This window comes from Zeugodacus cucurbitae, chromosome 6 (genome assembly GCF_028554725.1).
Source record: "Zeugodacus cucurbitae isolate PBARC_wt_2022May chromosome 6, idZeuCucr1.2, whole genome shotgun sequence".
NCBI classification, from domain to species: domain Eukaryota; kingdom Metazoa; phylum Arthropoda; class Insecta; order Diptera; family Tephritidae; genus Zeugodacus; species Zeugodacus cucurbitae.
The window spans coordinates 50,771,733-50,799,425 of record NC_071671.1 but is presented as its reverse complement, the minus strand read 5'-3'; the positions used below and the strand labels follow the sequence as shown (position 1 = coordinate 50,799,425).

The window sequence follows — 27,693 nt, the reverse complement described above, 5'->3', positions numbered from 1 at the left end:
GCTAGTGTAATAAGTCAATGCAAAGAGCATACATATATAATGAAAAAGAAAGCAAAGAAAGCTAAAAAGAGCACGACAGATAAAATGCCAAAGATTGAATGAACACTACTATTAGTTGCAAAGTATAATTGAGAAAAAAAAATGGATGGAAAATGAAATGCCATGACATCCACAAGCAATATAGCAATTAGTGTAATACGGAAAAATGGGCAACTAGTGAAAAGTGAAAGTTTACATACATATTTGTTTAAAAAGTCCTTCATTTTTTTCCTTTAGTTGAAATTTTTTATTGTTTCAATTATTTTTCCTTACATTTTGCTATATATGTACTTGCGCATATGTAGCTTTATACTATATAATTTATTTGAGTTCGTAGCTTAAATTGTTTAAATTGAAAAGAAAAAAAATATAACATTACATTAGGAGTTACAAAATTTATTAGTCGTGCTCAAAGTAGCTGCTATTGCTGTGTCACAGTGAGAGTAAATTTAAAAAAAATATAGTTAGATAAACATATAACAAACGAAAATTTTAAGCAAAAGTTTGCGTTAGAAAAGAATTAAAAACAAGCAAATTAATTTTGATTATACATAAATACTTTTTTTTTAATATACATAGAGCAGCATGTATAAGTTGCGAAGCAAGGAAGCGTGGTGCTGCTTAAAAAATACAAACGAATTTAGTACTTACATTAACTATACATATACAACATATATATTTGCAAAAACACATATGTATATGTTTAATTTAGTTAACAACATTTAACATTTAACGTGAATAGCCAACAGCTATGCAATGCAGCCCACTTCCACTTCCACTGTCTTACTCTTTCTTGTGTTTAGTTAGTGTTTTTGTTGAACATATATTTTTTTACAATTAACTATGCAAGTTTTAAAGTATTGTATTTGTTATATTGTGCTTTAACAACACAATTGTGTTTACTTACTTACTTACTTACTCACACACACACACTTTACAAACATTTATTTTAACTATTAGAATTCTTATTTCATTTTGTTTGACAAAACTTACATATAAACATTTACTTATATATCTACATAATTATGTTAATCTGTGTTCGTTTATTGTACTAATCACGTGCTTATGTATAGTAATTTTTCATTTGACTTTGGTGCTGGTGTAATATTTGAATTTGTTTTATTATTATTTATATTTAAACAAATATTCACTTAAGTTAAACAGTTATGTATATTATTACTATTATTATTTAAACAGTATTTTTTCGAAATCATTTACTAAATATGTACATTTACCGCTTAACGCAGTTGTTTAGCAGAGTTTCAGTTTTTTTTTTTTAATTTTTTTTCGAACTAGAATTCCAGCTTTTTTGCAAGTAGTAGTTTTGACACATTTTTTCACTTCGTACATACATACATATGTATAGTCGAAATTCATACAGTCATAAAAAAAATATATATTCATTTTTTTATTCCAAATTGTTATATCAAGTCAGTCTGTCCGCCGTTATCAAACAATTTTTTTTTAATTTTTCAAAATTTTTATATAATTTTTTGAAAATATCCTCACGTCCACAATACATAAAACTTATTTCATATGTACACAAAACTCATTTTGCTTCTCCATATATCACATGTGTTTTTTTTTTTGTATTAACACCAAAACGTTAGATAAGCTGGTAACGTAAGCTCTCATTATCACCAACTCATATGCTGTTTTCCGTTAGTTTTTTCTTGGGAGTACATTGAGTTTTTGTTCTTTGAAAGCTAGGCTTCGTTCAAAATTCCATGCTTACAATTTTCTTATAATTTTTTTTTTATAATTTTGTTTTTATATATTTTTTTATAAATTTTTCTCATATTTTTTTTTATAAAAAACATTTCACATAGCAATTGCGTTTGTTTTTTATGTTTTAATGTATGTAAATAAGCAGTTAATGTGTGTAAAATTGTTTCAAAAAAAAAAAAAAATACATACGCACACATATACATACATCCATACACGTATTATATATGGCGTTATGTACGTGCGCAGCTGGTTGCATGCTCTAACGCCTGCTGTGCATATATATAAGCTGAGGAGCTGTGAGCTATGGCTGTAAGCTTGGCCACAACAACTACAAAGTGTTTTAATTTTTATTTATAAATTTTTGTATTAAGTTATACATATATTTTTTGATTTATTTTCGTTGGTTGACGGGACTCAATTTTTTTAGTTTTTTTTTCATATTTATATTATTTTAAGTGGCAAATTTAAGCAAAGTAAATGCGTTAGAATGTTAGGAACCGCGCGTTTGGTTGGCTATGTCCCACCAAATATTCGCTAAGCTTTTTAGGCGCGTTACGTTCACCCACTTTTTCGTGTTTTTTCTTAAGAATACGCGACTTTCCGCGTACGAAAGTCGTGTAATTTGTATGAGTTCTGTTTTATCAGTGTTTAAAGTGAAAAAAAAACAAACAAGTGCTTCCAAGTGCTAATAAGTTCTGTGCAAATTGCAATTGAATGGAAGCTATTGTGTGTGTTTTCACCTGCATATTATTTGGCTGGCTGTTCTTCTGTACGTGTTGCCTGTTACCTGCCTGCTGCCGCGGCTTTTGGCTGAAACATGTAGCTGTTGGCATGCGTTAAGCGTGCTGCAGCGAGGTACTGTGAGTTTCATGCCACAACATCTTCATCATCACCAATCAACACAAACAACAAAAGAGCATCACTAGCAACGCAGCAGCAAGCTGTCGCCAAATCAGGTGAGTATTCTTTGTTCAACGGTATCGGTTGGACAAGGTGCACATTTCAATGGAATATTTAATGTATATTAAATTTTCATTATTATGCTAATGCATCCTGTCACACACACACCACACTGTCTGTACAACGTATTTTACATACATACATACATACATACACATATACACATATATGGTATATATATTATAAAATCCTTGTATGCCATTTTCAAGTTCCTGTAATCCTTGCTATCTTCCCTTCAACATTATTTATCCATATTTTCATAAATACGTTCATACAAACATACATCTATCACCGTTCATTTGAATGTCGGCAATTGTTATGTTTTTTGAATCATCTTATACATATTTTAAGTACACAATAAGTGTAATATTATTTAAATTTAGCGTCTTGGTAAAAACGTTTCGTCGTTTGATTTCTAATTTTTCGTCGAATTTTCTCTTACGTGTTGTAAGTCTCTCATTATCGACGCTCGGCTTGGTTGGTTGTAAAGGTGCTCCAACTGTTATGGTATGGGTATGCTTTAAACAGCCTGACGTAGTCTCCCACAACATCGAGAAGTGCAGTATGAAAAATAGGTATCTCTCAAGTGAGCGCAAATATCTTAAAGCTTGCACTTGGAAATATAAAATTGTATGGTATGGTATTCATAATATTATGCTGTGGTTAATTTTTTGCGAGTTAGATATGTAGGTTACTTTTAACATTGATGTAATATTCCGATCAATATTTTAGAACACTAAGATATGAGTATAAAAGAATTCCCGTTTCAAACTTTTTTGAAATTTCAAGCTAAAAGATGTTTTGAAACATTGAAATCAACAAATTCCCGTTTCAAACATTTTCCAATAACGGAATTTAACGAATGTTGAAGCTAGTAAAAGTTTTCGAACTCCAAATAATGGAATTTAACGAAATGTTTAAATAATTTTGAAATTAAACGATTTCTCTTCAATACCAAATAATTGACTTAAACGAAATTTTCAAAAAGTTTTGAAGCTAAACGTTTTCGAACATCAAATAATGTACTTCAACAGTTTTTGGACACCAAACAATGGAATTTAACAAAAATTTCAAAAAAATTTGAAGCTAAGAAATGTTTTTGAACACAAAAAAATGGAATTTAAAGAAATTTTCAAATAATTTTGAAGTTAAGCGTTTTCGAATAAAAGAAAACATGGAATTTAACTTATTTTTCAAAAAGTATTGAACTTAACAAAAGTTTTCGAAACCCAAATACTGGAATTTAACGAGTTTTCCAAAAAGTTTTGAAACTGAAAATTATTTCTGAACCCTTTATGAGCAATTGCACGATTTAGTTTCAACGCTTCTCTCCAAATAATAGTTTTTCAATATTTTCGAAACCAATAAAACGATACTTTAAATTAAAATACCTGAAAATAATTTTGGTTTCGAAAAACATGTTCGAACTGCAACCACTAACTCAAATTACAATAATTCAAAAATTATACAGCGCTGAGCCTTTTTTTCTTATAATACAAAACACAGATATTTTCTGCTATATTTATTCAACTCTCCTCAACTCGGGTGTAGCGAAAATTTAAAAATAGATTATTTTTGAAAATACAGCCGCCGTTATCTTACATATATACGTACATGTAGCACATAAATCAATTGTAGAAATTACTGCATTACCTCGAGTTGTTTGTGTGGGGTCACTATGTGTGTATTATATTTTGAAAAAAAAAAAAAAATGGTGTTTACAAATACTGCGTCGATACGAAAGTCGAAAATTTGAAGAAGCATATACATATAAACGAGATAGTTGCATATAATTGCAACGCTGCCAAAAACTACAACGCTGATTGTCGAATTGTCGTCGGCGACACGTCGCTGGTTGTGACGAAGTATCGTCATATGAACAACAACATAATGTGTAAGTAGCTTTTATTTTGTTATTATTAGCTGTAGACCGTTTTACTTATAAGTAATATTGAAAAATATTTTAAATAAGTGAGTTGGAAAAAGCATATTTCTATACATAGATATGTATATATGTAAAACTATGTACTTGAAAGGATAAATTGTGAAGGGAATGTTGCTGATGACTTGAAGTGTATTTCGAAAAAAACCCGTTTTCGTCTTAAGTATTATTTAACAGTGTTTTTTTAGACAAACAAACAAACATATTTATATGCATAAGTGTATGTATGTATATATTTGGAGAAATTTAAGTTGGAAGTTGTTGAATATATATTTGATTGGTATAACTGGTTAAGCCAGGCTTTATACATGCTATATAAATATTATACATATGTATATGTATGCTAGAACCGGCCGAAAAACATATGGATTCCAAAAATCTACTAACCGCCTCTGTCTCCGTCTAATCGTATCTAGCTATCTTTTCATTGTCTGCGTCATTCGTGTGTGTCTGGTATTGTTTTCGAATATTTTAATTTTAATTTATCTACGAAAGCATAGGAGAACGTACGACGTTTTAATATACAAATGTTTTTTTTCTTGTCGTTGTTGTTTTCTTACTTCAATGTATGTCCGCGTCAGTATGTTTGTGGTACCATGCAGTTAATGAGTAGTTAGAGAGAGAGAGAGAGACAAGTTTAAAGACGGCCAAGTTCAAGGTCATGGTTTGTTGAATATTGAATTTATGGCTTAAAGTTGCCGTTAACCGCGCCACTCCACACAAGCTGTGTTTAAGCTCATCGCTTGAAACAGCTAGTTCGCTTTTATTGCCAAATGTTGATTACTGAGCTATGCCTTAGTAGTGCATACAATACAGTAACAGTTGTATAACTGTATACCGATTGTCAATGTTTCCTCACTTTAGTTCATATATGTATATACTTTTTTATATAACTAAATGCAGTTATATGTACCGAAATAGCGATTTTTTAATGTTGAATGATGCAAAACAGTTTTAGTGACGCATCAATCGCATAATTTTGGATGACAAATTGCGTAAGAATAGCTGTATCTTAACGTTTAATTAATGCAACTAACGGTATGAAAATACTAGTTTGAGTATTGTTTTTATACATTTCGAACATAAAAAAGTAATTATTTACTCAATTCACGTACATCTATCTACATATGTACCTCATAGCTAACCGATTTTATAACCGATTATAAGTTAAAATCAGCAGTATTATTTACAAAATTTTTTGTTGTTTTTTATGCCATTACAACAACAACAATAAGCCAAATTTAGCGCAATATTCAACATAATCTTAAAAGTTTACGTGAATTTTTTATAAAATTTATATAATTATAATTATATAATTGCAAAAAAATTATATTTTTTATAAAATTATATAATTGCAAAAACATATATACACAAACACATATACATGTGCTTTACAACAACAGCAATAATGTTTATTGTCATGTGCAGTCTTTGACTAAAATTTTAAGAACCAAACATGATTTTTTTTCTTATAAATCAAACATTATTTCTTCTCTTATATTTATTTTTATATACATACGTACGCATATTTTTTGTTGTATTTATTTAATATGGTGGAAGTGTGCGGCAGCTGCAGCAAGCTCTTATTTGGTTTTTTCTTATTACTTTTCAAGACTACATCACTAGTTAGCCCAGTGTTAGTTAAATGAAAGCTCTATAATGGTTGTGAGTAGCTAATATGAGCATGTAAAATACAAAATTATTTTTGCTTGTTTTTGAAAAAAAAAAGTATTTTTTCAAAAAAAAAAAAAACTTAAAATTTTTTTCCCCAAACAAACGGTTTAAAACTTTTTAAAAAAACTGTTTTTCAAAAACGTTTGCAAAACCTTTTTTATAAGCAAATTATTGGTATGAAGAAGACTTTGGTCCGTTAAACAATTTTATTTTTGTTTGTATTCAAAGAAACTTGCAGTTTAAATATTTCCATGCAAAATATGGTATATTTACCTACCACTACCCCCTAACTATTTGTCCCTTTGTGGAATAAAAAAAAATACTCATTTACAATAAATTGAAAAAAATTTGAGAATGAATATGACCAACAAACTGCGCTCTTTCTCTCTCTCTTCTTTCTTCTGCAGAATTGCGTGAGTCAAATGTTAGACGTACGAAGTCAAGAAGAGCTAGAAGATCTGTGAAGAGGAAGAGCTTTGCTACCCAACCGGAATTAGGCACTTCCATTAGAGCGCAGAGGTAAATAATAATTCCTCACATTTTCTTGCTTAAGCTAATGCGCTTTTTTTCTTTTCCTCCCTCCCACCGATTTTTTCGGATGTCTTACATAATCTCAGAGCTATTTCTGTTGCTACAGCCGCCGCCGCCGCCGCTGAGTCTGCAAATAGTCGGTTGAAATGTCCATTCACCTGCTTGAATTGCGGTCGTGTCTATCAGAGTAACTTCACATTGAAACGTCATTTGACTATCGAATGCAATCAGCCGAAACGATTCAGTTGTCACATTTGTGGGCGTGGCTTTCATCATAATTTCAAATTGAACGAACACTATAGGCGTATGCATAGAATGTTGGCACCGTGTTGAATATAGTTGAAATGATTTTTGTATCTACCTATGTATACATATAGTTTATGTATGTAAATATGTCGAAAATATACCATTTTGTGCGTATATTGAAATTGTTAGTTTTTTTAATATTTTAGTTTTTTTTTACTTTTTATATTATTGTAAGTTATACATATAAATATGTACAAATGAGTTCCCATATGTCTCCAAAACGTATTTAGTTAAGTTTGAGGTTCTGAAGTAGCCTTTATTGTTCAGAGGTCCGATTTTTTGTATGTTGTGGGGGTCTTAAAACAACATCTTAGTTTTCGATTAGAACAACAATTTTAATACCTTTTTTCCAAAAATTATATGACTTTGAAATGCCTTTCTATTAATGAGAATTTATATGTAGACATTAAAGACGCTTTAAACTCAAGGCAGTTAAATAAACAAGCGAAACAGATGAAGAATTTCATCACGAATCAGTATGCAGACAAACATGTACAAAATTCCATACTTCAAGCTATTTTTTATTTTTATTTCCCAGTCTTTAAAAAACTTCAAAGATACATTTTTGATTAACAATCTAGAACCTCATTCTAGCTTCCAATGTTATAATGAAGGTACATAATGTAAAAGAACATGGAAAATCAGTATCCAGTATAACCCTATTCAGGGCCTTAGCTAACAATATCAGTGCAGTAATTATTTTATTATTCAGTGATGGAGTCGTCAGAGCATATTGTAAATATCTTCTAACTTTTCGTCACAATTTTTTTAGTATGATTGGTCAACTGCTTCAAAATAAGCCTTATTTTCTGGAATTTCCTTTAAGCGAGCTTCTCTTGTAGTCTGAGAAAAGTAATTAATTGCTGGGTTGTTGTAACAACATAAAACCTTGCCCAAATAAATCTGAGAAATGCTGGCGATGTGACAGTCCTAGGCTCGAAAAGAATCGGGGTCCATTCCAGTTAGGTAGAATCGACTCTCATGGGAACTTTTGTTTTTAATTTCATATTACAAACCGTATTTGGCGCCAGATTCTTCTCCACCTGGTCTTTCCAACGGTGTGAAGGCTTTTTTCTTTTTCTGCTTCCAGCAGTGGATACTGCATCGAACACTTTCAGAACTGGATTGCCATTAGGACAACATGACCATATCAGCGTAGTCACTCTCTTTTAATTCGCTGCACTTTGTCAATGTCGTCGTATAACTTATACAGCTCATCGTTCCAATGTCTGCGGTATTCATATAAATATAAATAAATCTTCCGCAAAATCTCTTTCTCACGAAAACTCGAAAGTGCCGTCTGATCGGAGGACGGGAATGATGAGGGAGTTGTAGAGTTTGGTCTCTGTTCGTCAGTTACCTAGCCTCAGTCTAAAATATCACTTTTTGGCTAGACTTCTCCTGTCAACAGTGATCGCGAATGCGTCGTTTGTTTGTTTGGTAACAGGAGACATTTTGACTTGTCCTCATTCACTATCAGACCCATATTGCTTCACTTTGCCAAAAACTTTCGTATACTCAAATATTGATGACAAGACATGACTATAAAGGTGATATTCGAGGTTAGGTCAACAAATAGCTATAATACCTCTCAGCCCGCACAGTCTTTCCTTCTCCGATAAATAGTGATTTTATAATGGCTTAAAGAGCTTTCAAAATACCCTAACGTCAAATACACATATGAAAAATGAGAAAACTACGTGTGAAATTATAAAATGGTAAATTACTATTTGTTGTTACGCTCTCTTCAATGATTTTGTACAAGATTTGAAGATCTTACATAGTATATCTTACAAGTTCTTAAACTAAGTGTGACAAGGCTCAGAAAATCTTCGATTTATTTTTATTTAGATTATATTGTAAGGTTTTTGAATAATTTAAACGACTCTATACCTAGACCACTACAGTATATCTAATCAAAATCAGTATATATACATACATATATTGTTAGAATGCATGTTAGGTGTCTGTTTTTTATTGTTGTTGTAATACTCATTACAATTTTGAACAAGTTAGTTGCTAGTTGATCTGATCTTTGGCTATGAAATAATCTGAAAAATTCTGCTCTTTTCTGCTATTCCTTGCTCTATTTCATTGTGCTGTGTGCTTATAAAATTTTTTTTCAAAAAAATCAATAAACAGTCTCACACACAACACCCTGTTTTCGCAGATCTGCTACATCCCGCATTCGATATTGCGCGCAGCTTAAATAGTTTTCTTGATGTCACAGCCACAATCGCCAAATCTAGGTAACACAAAAACAACTCAACTCGCAACTATGTAAATATGTCGAATAATTCCCCAAAACCTTTTCAGTCCCTTTAACAACACCGGTAACGATGCTTCTTTACCCACTTGCCATCACTGCGGAAAAGTTTACTCGCACGTCTCGACCATGCAACGACATTTGAAAAGTGGCTGTGCCTCTGGCAAGATCAAGCGTTTCACATGCAAGATGTGTAGCAATAAGTACGCGCGCAGCGACACTTTGTCGCGTCACATACGCACCGTGCACGCGAGGGACTCTGAGAAGAGTCTATCGCGCGTTTAAAGTAATGGAATGGCGCGAGCATTACGCGAACCCAGTACATACATATCTGTATGTATGTCGAAAGTTGTGCAAAGCAAATACATAAATTTATATGTATTTATGTCTAGTTCTGAATATTCTTTATACAAAGAAAGACTCCATTTGTATTGCGTAATTTATTAGATTCAATAATTGTGTCCTTTTGTCAATGTGTAAATAAAAGCTAATAAAATAGTGTATGAAAAAGATATTTTCTTTGGTTAGTTTTAGGAGTTTGATTAGTTTAATGAGGTTAGGTTACTTTTGTGAGGTTAGATTAGTCGTCGAAGACTGCTAGGTTTCTTTGTCGTTTTTTTGAAGTCAAAACTGTTCGAAGTGAGGCCTACAGCTGCGGTTGTGTAGTGGTTTCTAAGGCTGTTTTGTTGGTTATGTTCTGTTTGAAGGTTATGTTGAAATAACATGAGTGACTGTAAATTTTATTTTTAATATAAATAAACTTCACTTTAAATAATATATAATTACTTTTAGAAGAAATTCAATGTTCCAACATTAAAGTAAAGCAATGTATATGATTATATTCTCTTCGAAAGTATCAAAGAGAGAACTATCCAAAATCAGAGATTAATAGCTGATTAGGATTATCTTCACATTAAGAGTTTAGTTGCCGCATAAAAACATAAATAAGTCTAAAGTTTTTCACAAAACAGTAGAAAAATTTTAATATTATTTTGCAATGCAAATTTCTCTAAAAAAATGCAATTAGCTGTTTGAGGATCGCTTCGACATTAAAAATGAATCTGTTCCTGAATTCCTCTCACAAGAAAAGGTTTTGTGAAATGTCATATTGCGCTCTCAATTACCACAGTGCCTAAATCAATCTTTGGCAGTTTTTAAAAATCGGCTCTTTTGGAGCGCTGAAAAAAATTTAACTCTCGTGTGTTCATCTTAACCTTATTCGCAAACAATTGCAGATCTATTTGAACACGCTATCTTTGGGTTACAACTCAACTGGGGTGATTGCGCTGAGGAAGATGTAAAAAGTAATGTTAAAACCTCTACGCCGTCATCGGAGATTCCACCACTTTCGGTGTGTCCACTTTGCGGTAAAGTTTTCAAATCCCTCTTTTCCATGCAACGGCATTTGAAAAGCTCATGTGGCAAAGTGAAGAACTATTCATGTGAAATATGTGCGAAGAAATATGCGCGCCAAGATATTTTGTCACGTCATCGCCGTATGGTACATAACATAGAAAAGGAAACGACCAACATATGACGTGCTTGGTACGAAATGCGGACATTGTGATAGAATATCTTTTATTTTTATTTTTGTATCTTTGAAGACGATGGGCGATATAGCTTTGAATATAAGAAGGTATCTCAAGACTTCTTTACGTATTTACTGAAGTTCTTGATACAAAATTGTTATAGTACAATTTCTTGCTGTTCGATTAATGTTCTACACACTAAAGTATTTAAAAAATTGTAAAAAACCGATTTCATTTTCATTTTATGATGTAAGTCTTTCATGTGTGCTTCATAGACAATATTTCTTTAATATATAATATATGTATTTAAACTTATTTGATCATAAACAAGAACGTATGAAGAGAGAGCTCTTGGTATTCGACTAATCGACTAACCGAATTAACCGAATAGAGCATTATTCGAATAATAATATTCGGTTTGCACTATTCGGATAGTCGCCAGTCATCGACTATTCGATTAACTGCTCATTTTCGACTATTCGGTTAACCGTTCATTGTCGACTATTCGAATAGTGCAAGTTCATTAATTTTCTTATTTTTATTGAAAAAAGTGAAACATTAAAACTAACAAAAACTCGCTTTTTTTATGACTGTCATACCAACACTGTTGTTGTTTCACATGCAAAATTAAAATATGACTGATACAACACTGTGTGGTATGTTTCTTGTGTTCGCTATTCTATACTCCTACCCACTTGCTGCCAAATTTTTTCGGTTTTTTGCGGCATATGCCTAGTACTGCAGTAACTGGTTACTTTTTGGAACCGGTTTTTTTTGGGACACACTCGTAGCAGTGTGTGCGGTCGGTGGGTGGGGCTTTGGGGCGTTTTGGGCCAAAACTTCGACGAGTGGGTAGTCGGTTTTCTGTGAAGAACCGGTTTTTTTGGGTAGGTCAGTGGTCGGTTTTGCTCGTGCCCTTCTGCCCAAACACTTCTCAACCGATTTATACCGCACATTGTATATATCTGGAAAATACGGACATATATCGCCTTAGCAAAAATCGCTGTTTTTTCCATTTATTCGAATACTGACACTATAACTATTCGAATAACCGCAGTAGAACGACTATTCGAATAGTCGGAACATTGCGTCTAACCGAATAGTGCTAACCGGTTAACTTTCGTACGAACGGTTACAAACCGGATATTCGAATAATCGGTTTTCAGGTTAATCGAATAATTTTAAGAGCCCTAGTATGAACTTATTTGAAATCTTCCAAGTTTACTTCGATTTGAATATATTTTGTTTTTTTACTGGAATAGATAATTTAGCGCAAAGTCATCACTCAACATAATCTCTAAATTTTGTAGACAGTGTTAAATTGTTTCGGATTTCATAGAAAGCTGTGGGTTTAATCAAATTTGCCACTTTACCAAAGTTTGCCTCCTGCAATGGGTATCGATTTGTAGAAAAAATCTAATCTAAAAAATTTTCGAATTATTTTTCGAAATGTTTATATTTATAGCTAAGTAAATCATATTACAAGACTTAACGCTATGAAGGTATCAAATATTTCCCATTTTCTTCCGTATTTTAGTTCGAAGTTCGAATACTTTACAAATCTTAAGTACATATTAAATTAACATCAACATAATTAAAAATAATTTTACAAATGGACTCTCCAAACCGGTTGAATTTGAATTTTAGAATTACCGTTATTTTCTGAACATTCTTATACAAGCATAGGTCAGAGCTCACTATTTTTTTTGGATGAACGATGATCTTTTCTTTAAATCTGTGTATACTTCACTGAAATCGATCGAATGGTGAGCATAGAAAAGTGTTTCAGAATTTAATAACTTTCAAAACTGTTACTGTTACCTTTTTTTATTTTTCATTAAAAATTGAAAATTAATGGAAGCTGGAGTTATTTACTTCTGATTTGGTATCGAAAAAGGTCGAATTTTATTTTTATATTCAAAATTTAATATTCATATGTATATACTGCCTCTCTGACACTACTTTTTATGTTCGGAAAACAGCTCTTTGGAGCAAAATCGCAACAAAAAAGAAATTTGTAGTATTTTTTTAATTATTCAAATTATGTTTAGTGGATTACGTTTGAGTGTGGTATGATGGCGAAACTTGAAAACTATTTTCATTTTCTGCGATGTAACCAATACTGAGTTTTTTGATTGAAAACCGGTCTCGTAAAAATACCCTGTAAACCATTGTTGGAACGATTTTATAATTTTCGCTTCCTTGGATAGCTCCTATAGGCAATTTCTAGTACATAATTGTGATTGAAGCGAAATCTAGCATTCATAATTACCACCCCCTCCTAATAAGTTGAAGAGCTTTCGAAAAAGCCAAAACGTTTTTGTTTTTGTAAGAGATTTATGCTAGGCAAACGCTATTTTACACGCACTAATTGAAAGATATGCGACAAAATCGGAATACACCACAACGTGGTGAAATCGTTTAACAAAATAAAGCATTTTTAACACATAATCTTTTATTAACCGCAACTTCAACGAAACAAATAATAAATTAAACAACAACAACTTATTAACACAAGCAGCTTGTGCAACCTAGAGAGAATGTGCATCGTGTAAACGTAAATTTTTTTGGGCCATTGAGAGCTACTACTACTAGCTGCAGTTCCTTTGTGGAACGTGGCAGAGACGCTCTGGCTGCTTTTCTAACAACTACTCGTATACATAAATAAATATTGGCATGCCTAATACATATATACTGACCAAAGCAACTCTATATGCTATGCTACATGCTATTTGTTACAAAAAAAAAAAAAATAAAACACACGCACGCAACAACATATTCGTACATATAGATAGTTATTTCGTAAGAATTTCATGTTTAACTTTATTCACACTTCAATTCAAAAAATACATGTTTTGAGATTTCGAAGTTCGAATTGTTTTTTCAATTGTTCTTAACACACCGCAAATATTGCAAAAACAAAAACAAAAAATGAAAATACAAAAAAAAAAAAAGAAAAACGCAAACAACTAAACAACAACAACAAATTTCAGGATATTTCCCCTCATACGATCATACAACCAATACCAATATCATCGCCACCACAACCACCATCAACAACAACAACTCCAATCAATCAAATTTACGCGCGAATGTCAATGCATTTTCGAGACATCAGCAACAACAACAATCCCACCCTCAACAAGCGCTCACCGCCACCTCTAATATACATATAGACAACAACAATAGCAACATTTTCGTAAATAATCCACCCGTAGAACATCAACAACCCGCCAACAACAACAGCAATAATGCATCCATGGAATGCACTGAAGCCGCCGCCGCTCTCTACAGTGGCAGTCTTGATTTGGGCGCACACTATCCGCCGTTAAATAATGAGGGCACCGAAGAGAATTACGAGTGTCCGCAATGCTTTCGCACCTATCGTCGCCACGGCACACTGCGTCGTCATATGCGACAAGAGTGCGGCAAGGGGAAGAGTATGGTGTGTTCGGTGTGCGGTCATCGAACCAAACGTGCCGATCATTTGCGTCAACATGTACGCAAGAAGCATCCCGAAATGGCGATACGTTCGTTTTTCCGACGACCCAACAGCGTAACGGGCGGCAATCATCATAGTGGTATACGCCCACGCGGTTTCACGCATTATCGCCTCTCACCGCAACAGCAACAACGCGGTGCCGCAGGTGGCGATATGCAAGTGATGTCTTACGGCGGTGACACGCGCACGCGTTCGCAAGCATCAGCGGCGAATGCCACAAAAGCGCTGAATTACAATAACACGCCTGCATCGTCGTCGGTCAGTTTTATGGGTGTTGATGTGGTCGATTTGGATGCGGATGATGACGAGCGCGATGTTGTTGATGATGATGACAAAAGCGTTTCGGATAGTTACAATAACGATAACGATGACAACGAAAGTAATGTACGCGCAGCGTCGGATGCAAACGCCGTTGTTGGCGTTGAAAGAAATTTAGACATTGATGTTGCTTTTCGCCAACACATGCAGCAGTCTCAAGCCTTATACCATTTTCGTCATCAATTTCAACATGAGCGCCAACAACAGCAACAACAAGTCGATGCATTTAAGGGGGGAAAGGCAGATTAAGCGACTTTTTTTTTTGGTCGTCCAATTAGAGCCGGCATTAGTTCTCTTGATTTGTGTATTGCGCTGGCTTTGTTTTTTTTTTGCGAAACATTTACACAGTTCATCGCACATTATCTAACCGAACCAAAGAATTGAATTTCGGCGTCCAAAACATCATTTTCATTTAATTTCTTTTCTTCATTGCGTGCCAGCATACCAAGTTCGTGCTTTATAATATTATACTCGAAAGTCACTGTGAGCAGTTTTAAGTTTAGAGTTGTTGAGGTTAGGTTAAATGTTTTTTTTTTAATTTTGAAAATTTTTATTAAATTTTTTGGTCAATCCTATATATTTTTACAAAAATTTTTTGCGCGTTTATACTCACTATTATGTGTAGTCGTTTTTATATATGTTGAAAGGTAAGCTTTTCAGCAACGCGAGACTGCACTATAACTATTTAGAATTCCAATTATTTGTTTACCGCTATATACTATATACTATATACTGGCATATGATCTACATTTTATTGAAGATTTGCAGATTTTTGTGAAATGCAATTTATTTTTTTTATATTGAATTTTGATAGGAGTTTCATTATTAAATATATATAATTTTATGGCGAAATATATATGTTTATACATATATATGTATATGTATAGATATTAAATATGTATATATACACAATTGAACTTGCCTAACTCGAATCAACATAATACACAAAAAACTTCGAGCTAGAGAGACTTCGAGTTATGGAAGTTAATTTGTATTATATCAAACTTGAGTTCTATTGCCAATCCAAGAGGTCAAGTTATGGAAGTTCAACTGTTTTATATATACATGTTTATATATTTTACAATAATTATTTTATTATTATTTTTTTTTATATATATACATCTTATTTACAACGCCAAAGTAATAAAAAATATATTTAATATTATATAAATTTTTATGTATCATATGCATTATATTTGAAGAAAAATTATAATAATATGAAATTTGTTAAGCTCATTTTTAACTGAATAAATATGTAAGTTTTTGTGCATCTATATATAATAGAGTTTTTTTAATTTGGTGTTAGCATACATACTATAACTGTGTACAAAAAAGCTGGGCTGCTACGTGTCTAAAAAAAAAGAAATGGTTTAATTGTTGGAAGTTTGGTATTTCAGCAAGCAAAGTATACTATTTTATAATTAACTTTACTGTTATGTCTGCTGTATATATTTATATAATTGTTTATACATAACTACATACAAATATTAGTGACTACATATTCTAGTAAATAAACATGTTTTATTCTTATGTATTTACATATGTATATGCATATGCCTGTATATATATACATATATGTTCGTACATAATCAATTATTTACTTGTAATAAGTGTCAAGGGTGGTAAATAACATTTTTTTGTTGCAATTAAATTGTTGTTGCTACACAAAAATATGTATGTACATACATACATACATATATATAGAGAGAAAATAATTGTATGTATGGTGCATATGTATGTACATATGTATGCTCTAAAATCTCATAATCAGTTAAACTGCTCTTTAACTAGTGTGTTATTAATTAGGGTTTAACGGCATATATTATGTGGTTAAAAGTGTGCGTGAGTGAGTGTTTGTGCAACACAGTTGGGTTGCATACTAGTGAGTGGGAACTTTTCAACGCATTTTCAACTGCTACTACTAAGTATATAAATGTATGTATGTGTCTAGTACCTATTTACATAATTCTTTAATTCTTTTGCAATTATATATACATACATACATATATATTGAGTTAGGAGTATATGCATATTATATACTTACATATATAGCATTGAGGTTAGGGCAATATCATTGCAAAAAAAAATACTGAGGGCGTGTGTTGTATGCTAACTATCAAACAGAAAGTCTTAAAAACAAAAACAAAATACCGTTAAAATACCGAAATGCCAATGCGAAATCATCAATTTTTCAGATTTACGGACATTGTATAATATTGCCACCGCAGCGGCAGCCGTCGTCGCAGCAGCCTCTGCAAGTAGCAACAATGAGATAAACAACATGCATAACAATATTAATATAAATAATAATAATAACAACAACAACAACGCCAGCAGCAATACTAACAACAACAAACAGCGCCACAGTAGTATTAGCATTAGTAATGAGTGCGTCCAACCAAATGAATTATTAGTTGCCAAAAACCGGTTGCTAACTAGCGGCCTGTCAGCGGATGTGAGTGCTGCTTATAAGCCATCCAGCGCCACATCGACGCCCCCCACGCAAAGTCCAGCGCCGAGCGGGGTAAATAAACTGTTGTGTGATGTGTTGGAGCCGGAAATATCGATACGTTCCATGTACAAGTGTTGTGGCAAGCGGTTTTTGCAACAACAACAACAGCAACAACACTTACAACGCATACAACCACATGGTATGGCGAATGCCGCCGCAGCAATATCACCACCCTCACCAGCCACAACAACAATAAACGCGCTGCCCACGCATGCATGCGCCACATCAACGTCCACGCCATCGTCGTCGTCCACACATCATAGCAACTGCAGTGGTTGCCAAATAACCGCAGCCGCCTCCATACAATTGGCCAATTTGATAGGCAGCACAATGTTGTTGCCACAATCGGCTGCAGCAGCAGTAATGTGCAGCGATGTTGCCACCAAAGCAGCAGCAGCAGCAACGGCCGGTACAACAACGTTAAATGTAGCGGCGATTGAGCATAAGAAATTGCACGCCAGTACTAATCTGGCGACGGAGAAGCTAGTGTGTAGAGGCGTCAACGCATCCAACAGCGCGCTGGAGGCGGCGAGCAGCGCCAATGCAAGCATAGTGTCGCCAGCCGCGTCAACAGCCAAGAAAACCAACGTCCAGTTTCACTGTGAGTTCTGCACGTTCGTCTGTTCGTGGAAGTACGATCTGAAGCTACACTTGCGGCAAAAACATGGCATACACAATAAGAAAATGTGAACTCAACGCGCGGCGTGCCGAAAATGACGTGCCAAAATTTGCAAGCCACAAACTGCTTTGAAGTTGTAGAGTGCAGTGGTGTACAATTTGTGTGTTTTTAGTTTTGGAAACTTTTTTTTTAATTTTTTTAAATAATTTCAAAATTTTTTTCGAAAATGTTTTTGAAAATTTTTTGAAAATTGTTTTTGAATATTTGTTTTGAAAATATTTGAAAGTTGTTTTTTAAATTTGTTTGAAAATATTTTGAATTTTTTTTCAAAGTTTTCAAAAACTTGTTTTTAAAAATGTTTTTGAACATTTTTTCGAAAATGTTTTGAAAATTGTTTTTGACAAATTTTTAAAATTAGAAAAAAATCAAATTTTGAAATTATTTCTTTTAATTATACAACAACTCCACATTTAGTGTTGCGCGCTTTTGTTGCTCGAGCAATTGTTTTATTGCATTCAGGTATTATACTACTTGAAGTTAGCTGTAATTTACCGTTAGGCACGTTTATTTATATATTTATTTTATATATATTGTATTTGTATAGCATAAATTGTATATATTTAATTGTGAAATTGTAGTTTTTGTAATGCTATATGAATTACGAAAAAATTTTATAATAAAGAGAGCCCAGTGTGATTGAATATGTGTATGTAAGCATTTAAATTTTATTTAAAGACACAATGCAACGCAAGGTACAGGCATAGAATGCAGTTGTAGGTGCAGTTATAAGTATGTAAGACATATTTACAGTTAATCAACATGTTTTTTAATTAATTTTCGTCTGTATACTATGCCACCAATCTTTTTAAGCGCCGTGCAACATGTTGCTTACAAGAATTAGCAGTAAACACACATATATATTTATAGAATTATGTTTAAAAAAAAATAAAATTTTCATATACCATAAGTACCATAGTACAGTTTATTGTAATTTATTGCTATAAAATTAGTTAGTTTTTAGCGTTGCAGTTTTTTTGTAATGTAGTTTGTTAATATTTGCAAAAACAAGAACAATATTTTTGGTAGTTTATATTAGCTTAGCAACACTCTTTGAGTTATGAAAATTGTGCACACTTCTCTGTAGGTGTACAATATAATTATATTAAAATTACTGTAAAATTTAGCTAAACTTGAATTTGATCTAAGCATTATATGCGAGCAGCAATGCAACGTGTAATGTACGTATTAGCAGTATGTAAGAGTAGTACGCACGCCTGCCGTCGCCAGGACACTGGAACCCGTAATTTACAACTTTTTGTCGTAGACAACAAATGATTTGTGAGTAAAAAAAAACAAGAACAACAATTTTATGCTAACTTGTATTGTAATTGTATTTATTACTTGATTATTATTAAAAAAGCAGAAGAAATTGTTTTAAATTTAATGCAAATTTAAAAAAAAAGAAAAGCGAAAAAAATTTAAATAATAAAAATAAATGTTTTTCACAACTAAAAGTGTTTATGTAGTAGTTATTGCCATGTGTACGATTACATTATATAATTTGTTTTTGTTTCCTTTTTTGTTTTCATTTCATACATCACATAAAAACTCATTAAACTCACGCACGCACACATACGCTCATCAACGACGCAAACCAAAACAACAACCACCGAAATAATAACAAAAAATATTAACGACAACAACAAAACTCTAGATTTAAAATACGAATTCAAATCCACCATGCTCATTGGCAATGAAATGTTCGTCGAGAATCCACACGAACGCTTCCCATGCGCCGTTTGCGGCAAAAGCTATTTGCGCAAGCGTCACTTGCAACGGCACATGCGCGACGAATGCATTGGCATACCGCCACGTTTCAGCTGCGACCTTTGTCCCTCACGTTTCCGCCGTAAATACCATATGGTACGCCATTTGACCTCAAAACACGGCATACCGCCGGCCATAGCGCAACAGGCGACCAGCAACAGCGGTGGTGGCGGCGCATGCGGTTATCGCAGCGGTGGTGAGAGTGGTAGTGTTGGCGGCATGATCAACTCCAATGACGCCTGCAATGGTGCTATACCGGAGAATTTGTCAATGAAGAAGGATCACTATGACTCGGATAACATGGCACACAGCCCACAGACACCAATGGCCGCTGTAGCACAAGCCGCCGCTGTCAATGGTGCGGATGTGGATGGTGCTGCTGTTGTGCCTGTTTTGGAGAAGCCGACTTATGGTTTGACTGGCGCCATAACCGCCATATCGGCGGCCACAGTAATGGCTGAGAGCCGAGAGCTTGGTCAGGCGGCAGACGAAGGCATGAATGAGGAAATGGCACGCACGCTGGCCGCTACAGTTGAGGCGGATGGTGGTGCGGCAGGACAATTGGCGGCCAGTAAGGCTTTGGATGCGATTGGTGAGGATTGGAAAATGAAATTGGGCATACAGCTGATCTCGAATACGCTGTTGAAGGAGCGTCTCATCAATACGATGCCATTTGCATACAACAACAATTAATTATTGTGACGCAAAAAGGATGGATTTTCTCATGTACTCGTATTCAACAACATGCCAAGGATATTTAGCATAAAATAATACTCATTTCAACTATAGTTACGTATTTATTTATTTATTCACTTATTTATTCAAGAACAATTCATATACATGCATACATACATAAACGCAAGTCAACGATACGCACAACATTTCGTTTAAACTTTAAAGCATGACATTTGCGATGTTCCAACAAACACGCTCTAAAACATATATGTACCCCGTTATGTATGTTTATGTATGAAACATTTACCAAAAAGTATTAACAATTGACAACTTTTTGTTCATCAAATTTACACACAATTTTATTTTACTCATATATACATATGTATACTTAAAATATTTTTTTAATAACTATTTAATATTTATTTTAGAAGTAATGCATTACCATTACCAAACGAAGCGACACGAAAGACATTTATGTTATTTTAATTTTTGTATTTTAACATTTTATATGAAAAAACAAACCAAAAAAAAAATCTTATTATTTAACTAATACTCGTAGTATTAACTTAATATATGAAAGTTAAACCGATCTCCAGGGAACGACATGCAGTCACCGTTAATCCCAATTAGATTGTAAATTATTTATTTACTCATTTACTTATTTACTTATTTTTCGTCTAAGTCATAAGACTTTTGTGGACATACTCATTAAAAAAAACGCTTACGTGGCGTAGTTATCGCCAAACAGACAATTCATAGGGTGAGATTGTTTAGTTTAGAGTTGGCTAACGTTAGAAATTTAGTTTGCATGGAAAACGATTTTTTGTATATCGAAAACGGCACATAAGATGCTTCAAAGATTCAGTCATAAATAATTAAAAAAAAATATATATTTAATTTTTTTTTTTCAATTAGTGTTAACTTTTTAAAAATTGTTTAATGCGTCCAGCAGCACAAATTATAAATATTTAAGTATTTTAGCTATAAAAAAACAGGGAATTTCAATAATTTTTTTAACGTAAAGCTAGATATAAAATTAAAGGCAACTGTCTTAATGGCGCACAAATTTAGTTTGGTAGCTGCTCAATTTAGTTTTTATATACTTGTATTATTTTATTTTGCTTCATTTTAAGCACTGCACTTTATACTAAGGTTAATAGGGCACTCATACCTATGAAAATACATAACTAAAAAAGAAATAATACATATCAAAACAAAACACACAACGCAGTTCTAATAAAAAAGAAATAAATGAAAATGTCATAATAATTAAGACATAAATAATTTATAAATATATATATATATGTATATATATTATACAGAAAAGTGAATAAATAAGAAATTATAATATAAAAATATAAAATTAAAAATTAATAAAATACATTTTTGATATAAAAAATAAATAAAATACATTTTTTTTATATAAAAAATAAATAAAATACATTTTTTGCATAAAAATAAAATAAAAAATAAATTAAAAATTTTGATATAAAAAAATGCGGTAAAAAATTATAATAATAAAGTTCAAAATAATAGAAAAATATTTTTGAAAAAATTAATAATAATAATAACAATAAAAAATAAGTTTATTAAAAAACAAATATTATTCAGTAATTAAAATTAAAAATAATAAAAACATAAACAAGAATAATAAATATGACAATACTACAACCTTAAAAGCAAAATTATATTATATATTTTAACGCTAAATAATAATAACAAATGATAAAAATAATAATAATGACAGGAATAAAAGTGAATAAGTAAAAAAATTTAATAAATAAAAATATGTAAATGAGATTCATCCAAACCAATAGAGATAAAAATATATTATACAAAAAATGTAATAATAACAATAAAAAATAAAAATAAATTGATTTAAATATTATTCAATAAGAATAACAGACAAAGTAAAACAACAAGTAAGATCAAAATATATATTTTAATATAATAATAACAATACTAATAATTAAGGTTAAAAATATAACCTATAAAAATAAATTGATGTTATTTTAGCATTCTAGTCTTTCGCTTATGTATATACATACAGATTACATATGACATACATACTCGAACTTTCACAATAAATACAGGAACTACTAATGTTCGTTCGAGGGCTGTAGAAATATTACAATGTTACAATTGCGGATAATTACATTTATATATATACATACATGCATCAACGTGTATATAATATGTTTATATATTATAACACCTACATAAAAACACTCAAAAAAACATATGTGACATAAAAATACCATAATTATATACATGCATACACATATAAATGTTAACCAAAAGATTACGAATTTTCTACATACATTGTATATTAGTTATGTAAGTTTTAATGGATTTGGAGCGTTGTGAACATGCAGAGTCTTTTAATGCATATAATAATTTATTAAAAAGAGATTAAAATATTTTCAAACCAAAATGACATGCATACATACATTATATGTGTATGTGTGTGTGTGTGCAAGAAAAAGCATAAACAAACCAAAAAAATTATTATTAATTATAACTATTTAATTAATTACTAGATTAACAGCTATACATTGTTAATAACGCGTAAACAGATGCCATGTTCTGCTACTTCATTAAGCCATGCATATATATATTATATTATATAATTATATATGCGTTATATATAATATATAAAGACAAAATGATAAAACTATATTATTAAATAAACATTTAAATGCAATAATTGTATTCTTCTTTCAGAAAATATTTGTATGGTTTGTTTTACTACAATTTTCTACTACTTTTTTTCTGTGTCTTCTATTAAAATGTGTCAAATGTTGGGTTGTTTGGTGTCGCCTACTATAGTTTGCAATATCAACCATTATCTTTTGCAAATTTATAAATTAATGTGTTTGTATCTCATGTTTGGTTATCTTTAACTTACTTTTGACTAATCGTTTTGCCACTAAGTCTCTTCTAGATCTACTACATATATATATCGTCTATCACAACTATACCTACATATGTACCTACCGTTACTGCTACTATCCACTACTACTACTACCACTCTCACCAATATGTACTTCTACAACAAGATTTTAACGCTTATGCGGTGCGCAGCGGTTTCGGTTGGCTGTTCTTCTTAAAAATGAAAGTAAAAATCAAAAATAATTTATTTAAAAAAATTCGCACGTCAACTTTTCTACTTTTTTTTGTTTTGTCAGGATAACTGCCAAACTGCTTTCTTCCATCCACTGCTAAATCACGCAATCATTTTCTCAAATCAAGTTAATCCAAACTACTACTACTGTGTTTCTGCCACATCTCAGTGCCTTGTGTCGCATTGTCGCTTGGTGTTTTGTGCTATCGTCATTTGTTTGAACGTTTAGATATATATATTATATTTTAACTATAATATTTTCAAAATACTCTGCATTTGTATAATTATTTTTAACTTATAAAAGACAACAAAAAAAAAATACAAAAAAAAAAAAAAAAGAAATTGTAATTTTTATACAGCAACAAATACAAACATATAGTTCATATTGAAAGCAAAAATAACAAAAAATGACTGTTCATTTACTTACTCGATGTTTTTTAGGTCTTTATGGCATCTATTATGCACTGCATAGTTGTGTCTTATGTTTTTGTTTTCGGTTTCCCTATTTCGGTGCATTTTATTTTAGAAAAATGGGCGCTTGTTTTTTTTCTTCATTTTGGGGCTCGTCAATTTCGCTTGCATATTTTTCTTGTTTTTAATATTCTTTTGGTTAATTTATGTACGAGTATGCTAGATTTTTACATTATACAAATGTATGTATGTAGTTAGGTTTATGTATTTCACTTATATATAAAATGTCTATATTTTATGCCATAATGCTTGCTTTAATTTTTCATATACAGATTTGTTATAATTTGTACAAAGAGAAAGTTTTTTTTTTATTATTACAGTTTTGTGTTAAAATTTTATTTTTAAGCTATTTTTTACCTTTATAAACCATTCTGTGCGTTTGAAACTATATATAATATAAATAGAAAAAGATATAGTATTGTATATAATAATTTGTTTTGTTTTTTTGTATATTATTTTATAAATTGTTTATATTATATATTTTTTGTTATTTAAGTTTATTTAAATATAATTTTTTTATAAATTTTTGCTAAAATTGAGATTGTCTTAGTGGATACTACTATAATATTCTTACAAGTTCTTTGTAAGGTTATAATGTCATTATTTTATTAATAATATGATCCCTAGAGAACTCTCTTAAAAACTAAAATATTCTTAATTAGTTTCGAATATATAAAAATAATATATATATTTTTTAATAATGCATAATTCAATATTATTTATATTTATTTAAGTTACATTTTTTTCTAATAAAACACAATTTTTTATACTCATTTACATTTTTTTATTTTTTTTATATATCTTATTTTTTTGGGTTTTTTCATATTTTTTATTTTTATTTTTATTTTATATTTTTATATTTTTATTTGTTGTAAATTTTCTTATTCACATACTTTTTCATTTGTGTTAATTTATATTTATTTTTTAAATTTAAAAAAATTTTTTTATTATTATTTTTTTATTTTTTTTATTTTTTTAAATCAAGAAAAATTTTTTTTTAATTATTTTTTAAATCTATATAATTTTTTTATAATATTATTTAATTATATAGCACAAAGCGCACAGAATTAAGGTGTTAGTTAAATTAAATTAGTATTATTTTATTTTTATTAATTTTTAATTAATATTATTTTCTAAATATATTTATTTTTTAATATTATTATTACTTAGCTCCAGCATTAAATTATTTTTGTTAAAATTTAGACTAATATAATTTAAAATGTTTACGAAAAAATCGTTTTAAATAAATGTTTAGCTAGTTGTTAAATGAAATATGTAGCATTTTTATAGAATTTGGACTGTGTTTCTGTTAAATTTTTCATATTGTATAAAATCACACACACTTTTTTTTAATTATTACAATAAATTTTCAAGCTATTTCAAGAACATTTCTTAGTTTTAAACTATTTTTTGTTGTTGTTTTTTTCAAAGACATATATAGTTATAATTTTTGTATTGATTTGTCAATAAAGATTTCACTATTGCTCATAAATCCATCATTGCTCATGTGTATATAGTCGTTAGCTACTTTAAATAATTTCAAACAAAAAAAAAATAATAATAAAAATTTAAAAATAAATCTTAGCATCGGTTTAAGGTATATAAATTGTATCATATTATCTTCTTCTTCTACTTCTTGTTTAAAACAAAACTCTCACCTCATTCACAACACATTCAACCATTCATCACGTCACAACATCAATACACACACATTTTCAATGGGCTAACAACAATGCAACAACATCAATAATGTGCTACGTCAAAAATTTACAAAATCTCTTATTAATATCTAAATATACATTGAAAATGGACTATATAGATTTCCTACTAACCTGGTATCAACACGCTTGCGATCAATGTGGCAAATCGTATAAGACGCGCAAGAGCTTAAGTCGTCATCGTCGTTTCGAATGTCGTTTTACCACCGAACGACCGATATTCCAATGTCCATCATGCAATTATGCCGCCAAGCGTAGTGATAATCTCACCAAGCACATAAAGACACATTTCGCCAAGATGCAAAAGGAGTTTCTGCCGTTGGCGGTGAAGATGCAGAGCGCCATACAGAGTCAGCTGGAGACCGTCTAGAGGGGATGAATTGAAGTGAAAACAATGAGCAATAATGAGGCATGAAAAGAGCTGCTATTTGGCCAGTACACAGGAGCATAGAAGAGAAAGAGTATAGAAGGCAGGACAATGCTTATTTGGAATACAGTAGGGAAGAAGAAGCGAAAGAGAATGCTAATCGAAATTAGGAGTTGCTAACAAACACTTCACGCAAGTGTTTTGTATTACGAAAAATTAGAGATTTTGTTGAAAACCCGTTATGCGGTTATATTTTGAAAATTTGAAATTGCTGCGAAGCTTTCAAGCCAGTTAGATCTTCACAAGCTTGCGCTTGGACATTGCTACGAATTAAAAAATAACGATTAAGGCTTAAAAAAGACAAAAATATATATGCTAAAAAAGTGTAAGATTGCGACAAGCTACGCAACTACCTCAGCGAAGGCCAACGGAAAGGCCCTCAAGCTTCACAATTCTAAAAATTATTACAGCATTTGACATTACAAGTATTTAAAAATCCAACTATAATTTACTTAGCAACTAATTTATGTCTACTATGTATGAATACGCGTATAATTTAAGCAACTATTTATTACCAAAACGGTTCAGTACTTATATGCTGCATACTAATATTGATAGTTTTCTAGTAATTCTACTAATTTTCAATACCAAAAATCATTTTATAAGTTAAATATTAAAGTATTATAAATCTGAATAGGTTTCCATTAGCTTAGGTTATAATATTTATTACATACTATGAAGAAACCAAATAATTTCTAGTACCAGTGGCTCGTCTAACCGCAAATGCATACCTAGTAGGGTGTTAGCAGAGCAATTTTTTTTTAAACAAAGCAAGTATTATATTTTAAATAGTTATGTTATTAAGCACACTAACTCTATTAAAACTAAACACTAAAAAATCGGCTATATAACTCATAAGTTAGCTTGGAAAAGGAGAAAAATGTCGGTTCAGTAAATGATATTGATATGGTTAGCGTCTATATGTATATTATATATTAGTTATTTAAGTTATTTAACTATTTTGTCACGTATCTAGTCATACTCATACATAAATTCGAAGCTTAATTAACTTTATCGACTTAGTAGGCGCAAGCGTAGTTATATATAATGTGGCGAAATTGAATGAACGAAATTTAATTTAATTTATGTAATGCGTAAAAAGACGCAGTCCAACATACTAAATGCTGCACTTTCTATTTTATACTGTATAGTTTTTAGCAAAGCCCGATGAAAGCTTATGGAAGCTCAGAAGCATTGAGAACCTTCAAAGTATTTAAAGCACTTGATAGACAGCAATCAAACGAATGTTAATTTGATTATTTTATAGAGTATGATTGCAGTGATGCTGGCGAGTTAGTCGTGGCCTTTTATTCGCCACTTCTCTGCTCGCTGAGTTCTAATTTTGCAACAACAATGTTGAATTCAATTCAAATTAGTATGAGCACACCTTAAGAAAATGAGTTTATCATTTCTAAGCTATCTCTATGCCAGCCTCTTGCATTTATACCAGTCTCTACAGGTTATACCAGTTTATTACATTTGTACCAATCTCCTCCAAAGCTCTGGTAGAAATGTATAAAAATCT

At 31.2% G+C, this 27,693-nt stretch overlaps 3 protein-coding genes across 9 annotated transcripts in view; all 3 read left to right on the top strand.

Moving 5' to 3' along the window:
* Positions 1-27,693, top strand: part of LOC105214508 (longitudinals lacking protein, isoforms F/I/K/T) — a 76,183-nt gene that overhangs the window by 15,314 nt on the left and 33,176 nt on the right. The gene's annotated exons all lie outside the window — the stretch shown is intronic.
* On the top strand, positions 3-18,097 carry LOC105214507 (putative uncharacterized protein DDB_G0288537). Of its 2 annotated transcripts, XR_008471879.1 has the most exons (3): positions 3-4,621; positions 6,751-6,862; positions 6,961-6,989. XR_008471879.1 is itself a non-coding variant. In XM_011187983.3 (2 exons), the coding sequence occupies exons 1-2, from the start codon at positions 4,603-4,605 to the stop codon at positions 17,995-17,997; spliced, it is 1,026 nt and encodes a 341-aa protein (XP_011186285.2). In that variant the 5' UTR covers positions 3,912-4,602; the 3' UTR covers positions 17,998-18,097. The 2 variants fall into 2 exon arrangements, 1 of the variants encoding a protein (XP_011186285.2); XM_011187983.3 differs by lacking the exons at positions 6,751-6,862; positions 6,961-6,989 and adding an exon at positions 16,991-18,097 and having other exon boundaries at positions 3,912-4,621.
* On the top strand, positions 19,243-21,680 carry LOC128922699 (uncharacterized). Its single transcript, XM_054234154.1, has 2 exons — positions 19,243-19,264; positions 19,641-21,680. The coding sequence occupies exons 1-2, from the start codon at positions 19,258-19,260 to the stop codon at positions 20,444-20,446; spliced, it is 813 nt and encodes a 270-aa protein (XP_054090129.1). The 5' UTR covers positions 19,243-19,257; the 3' UTR covers positions 20,447-21,680.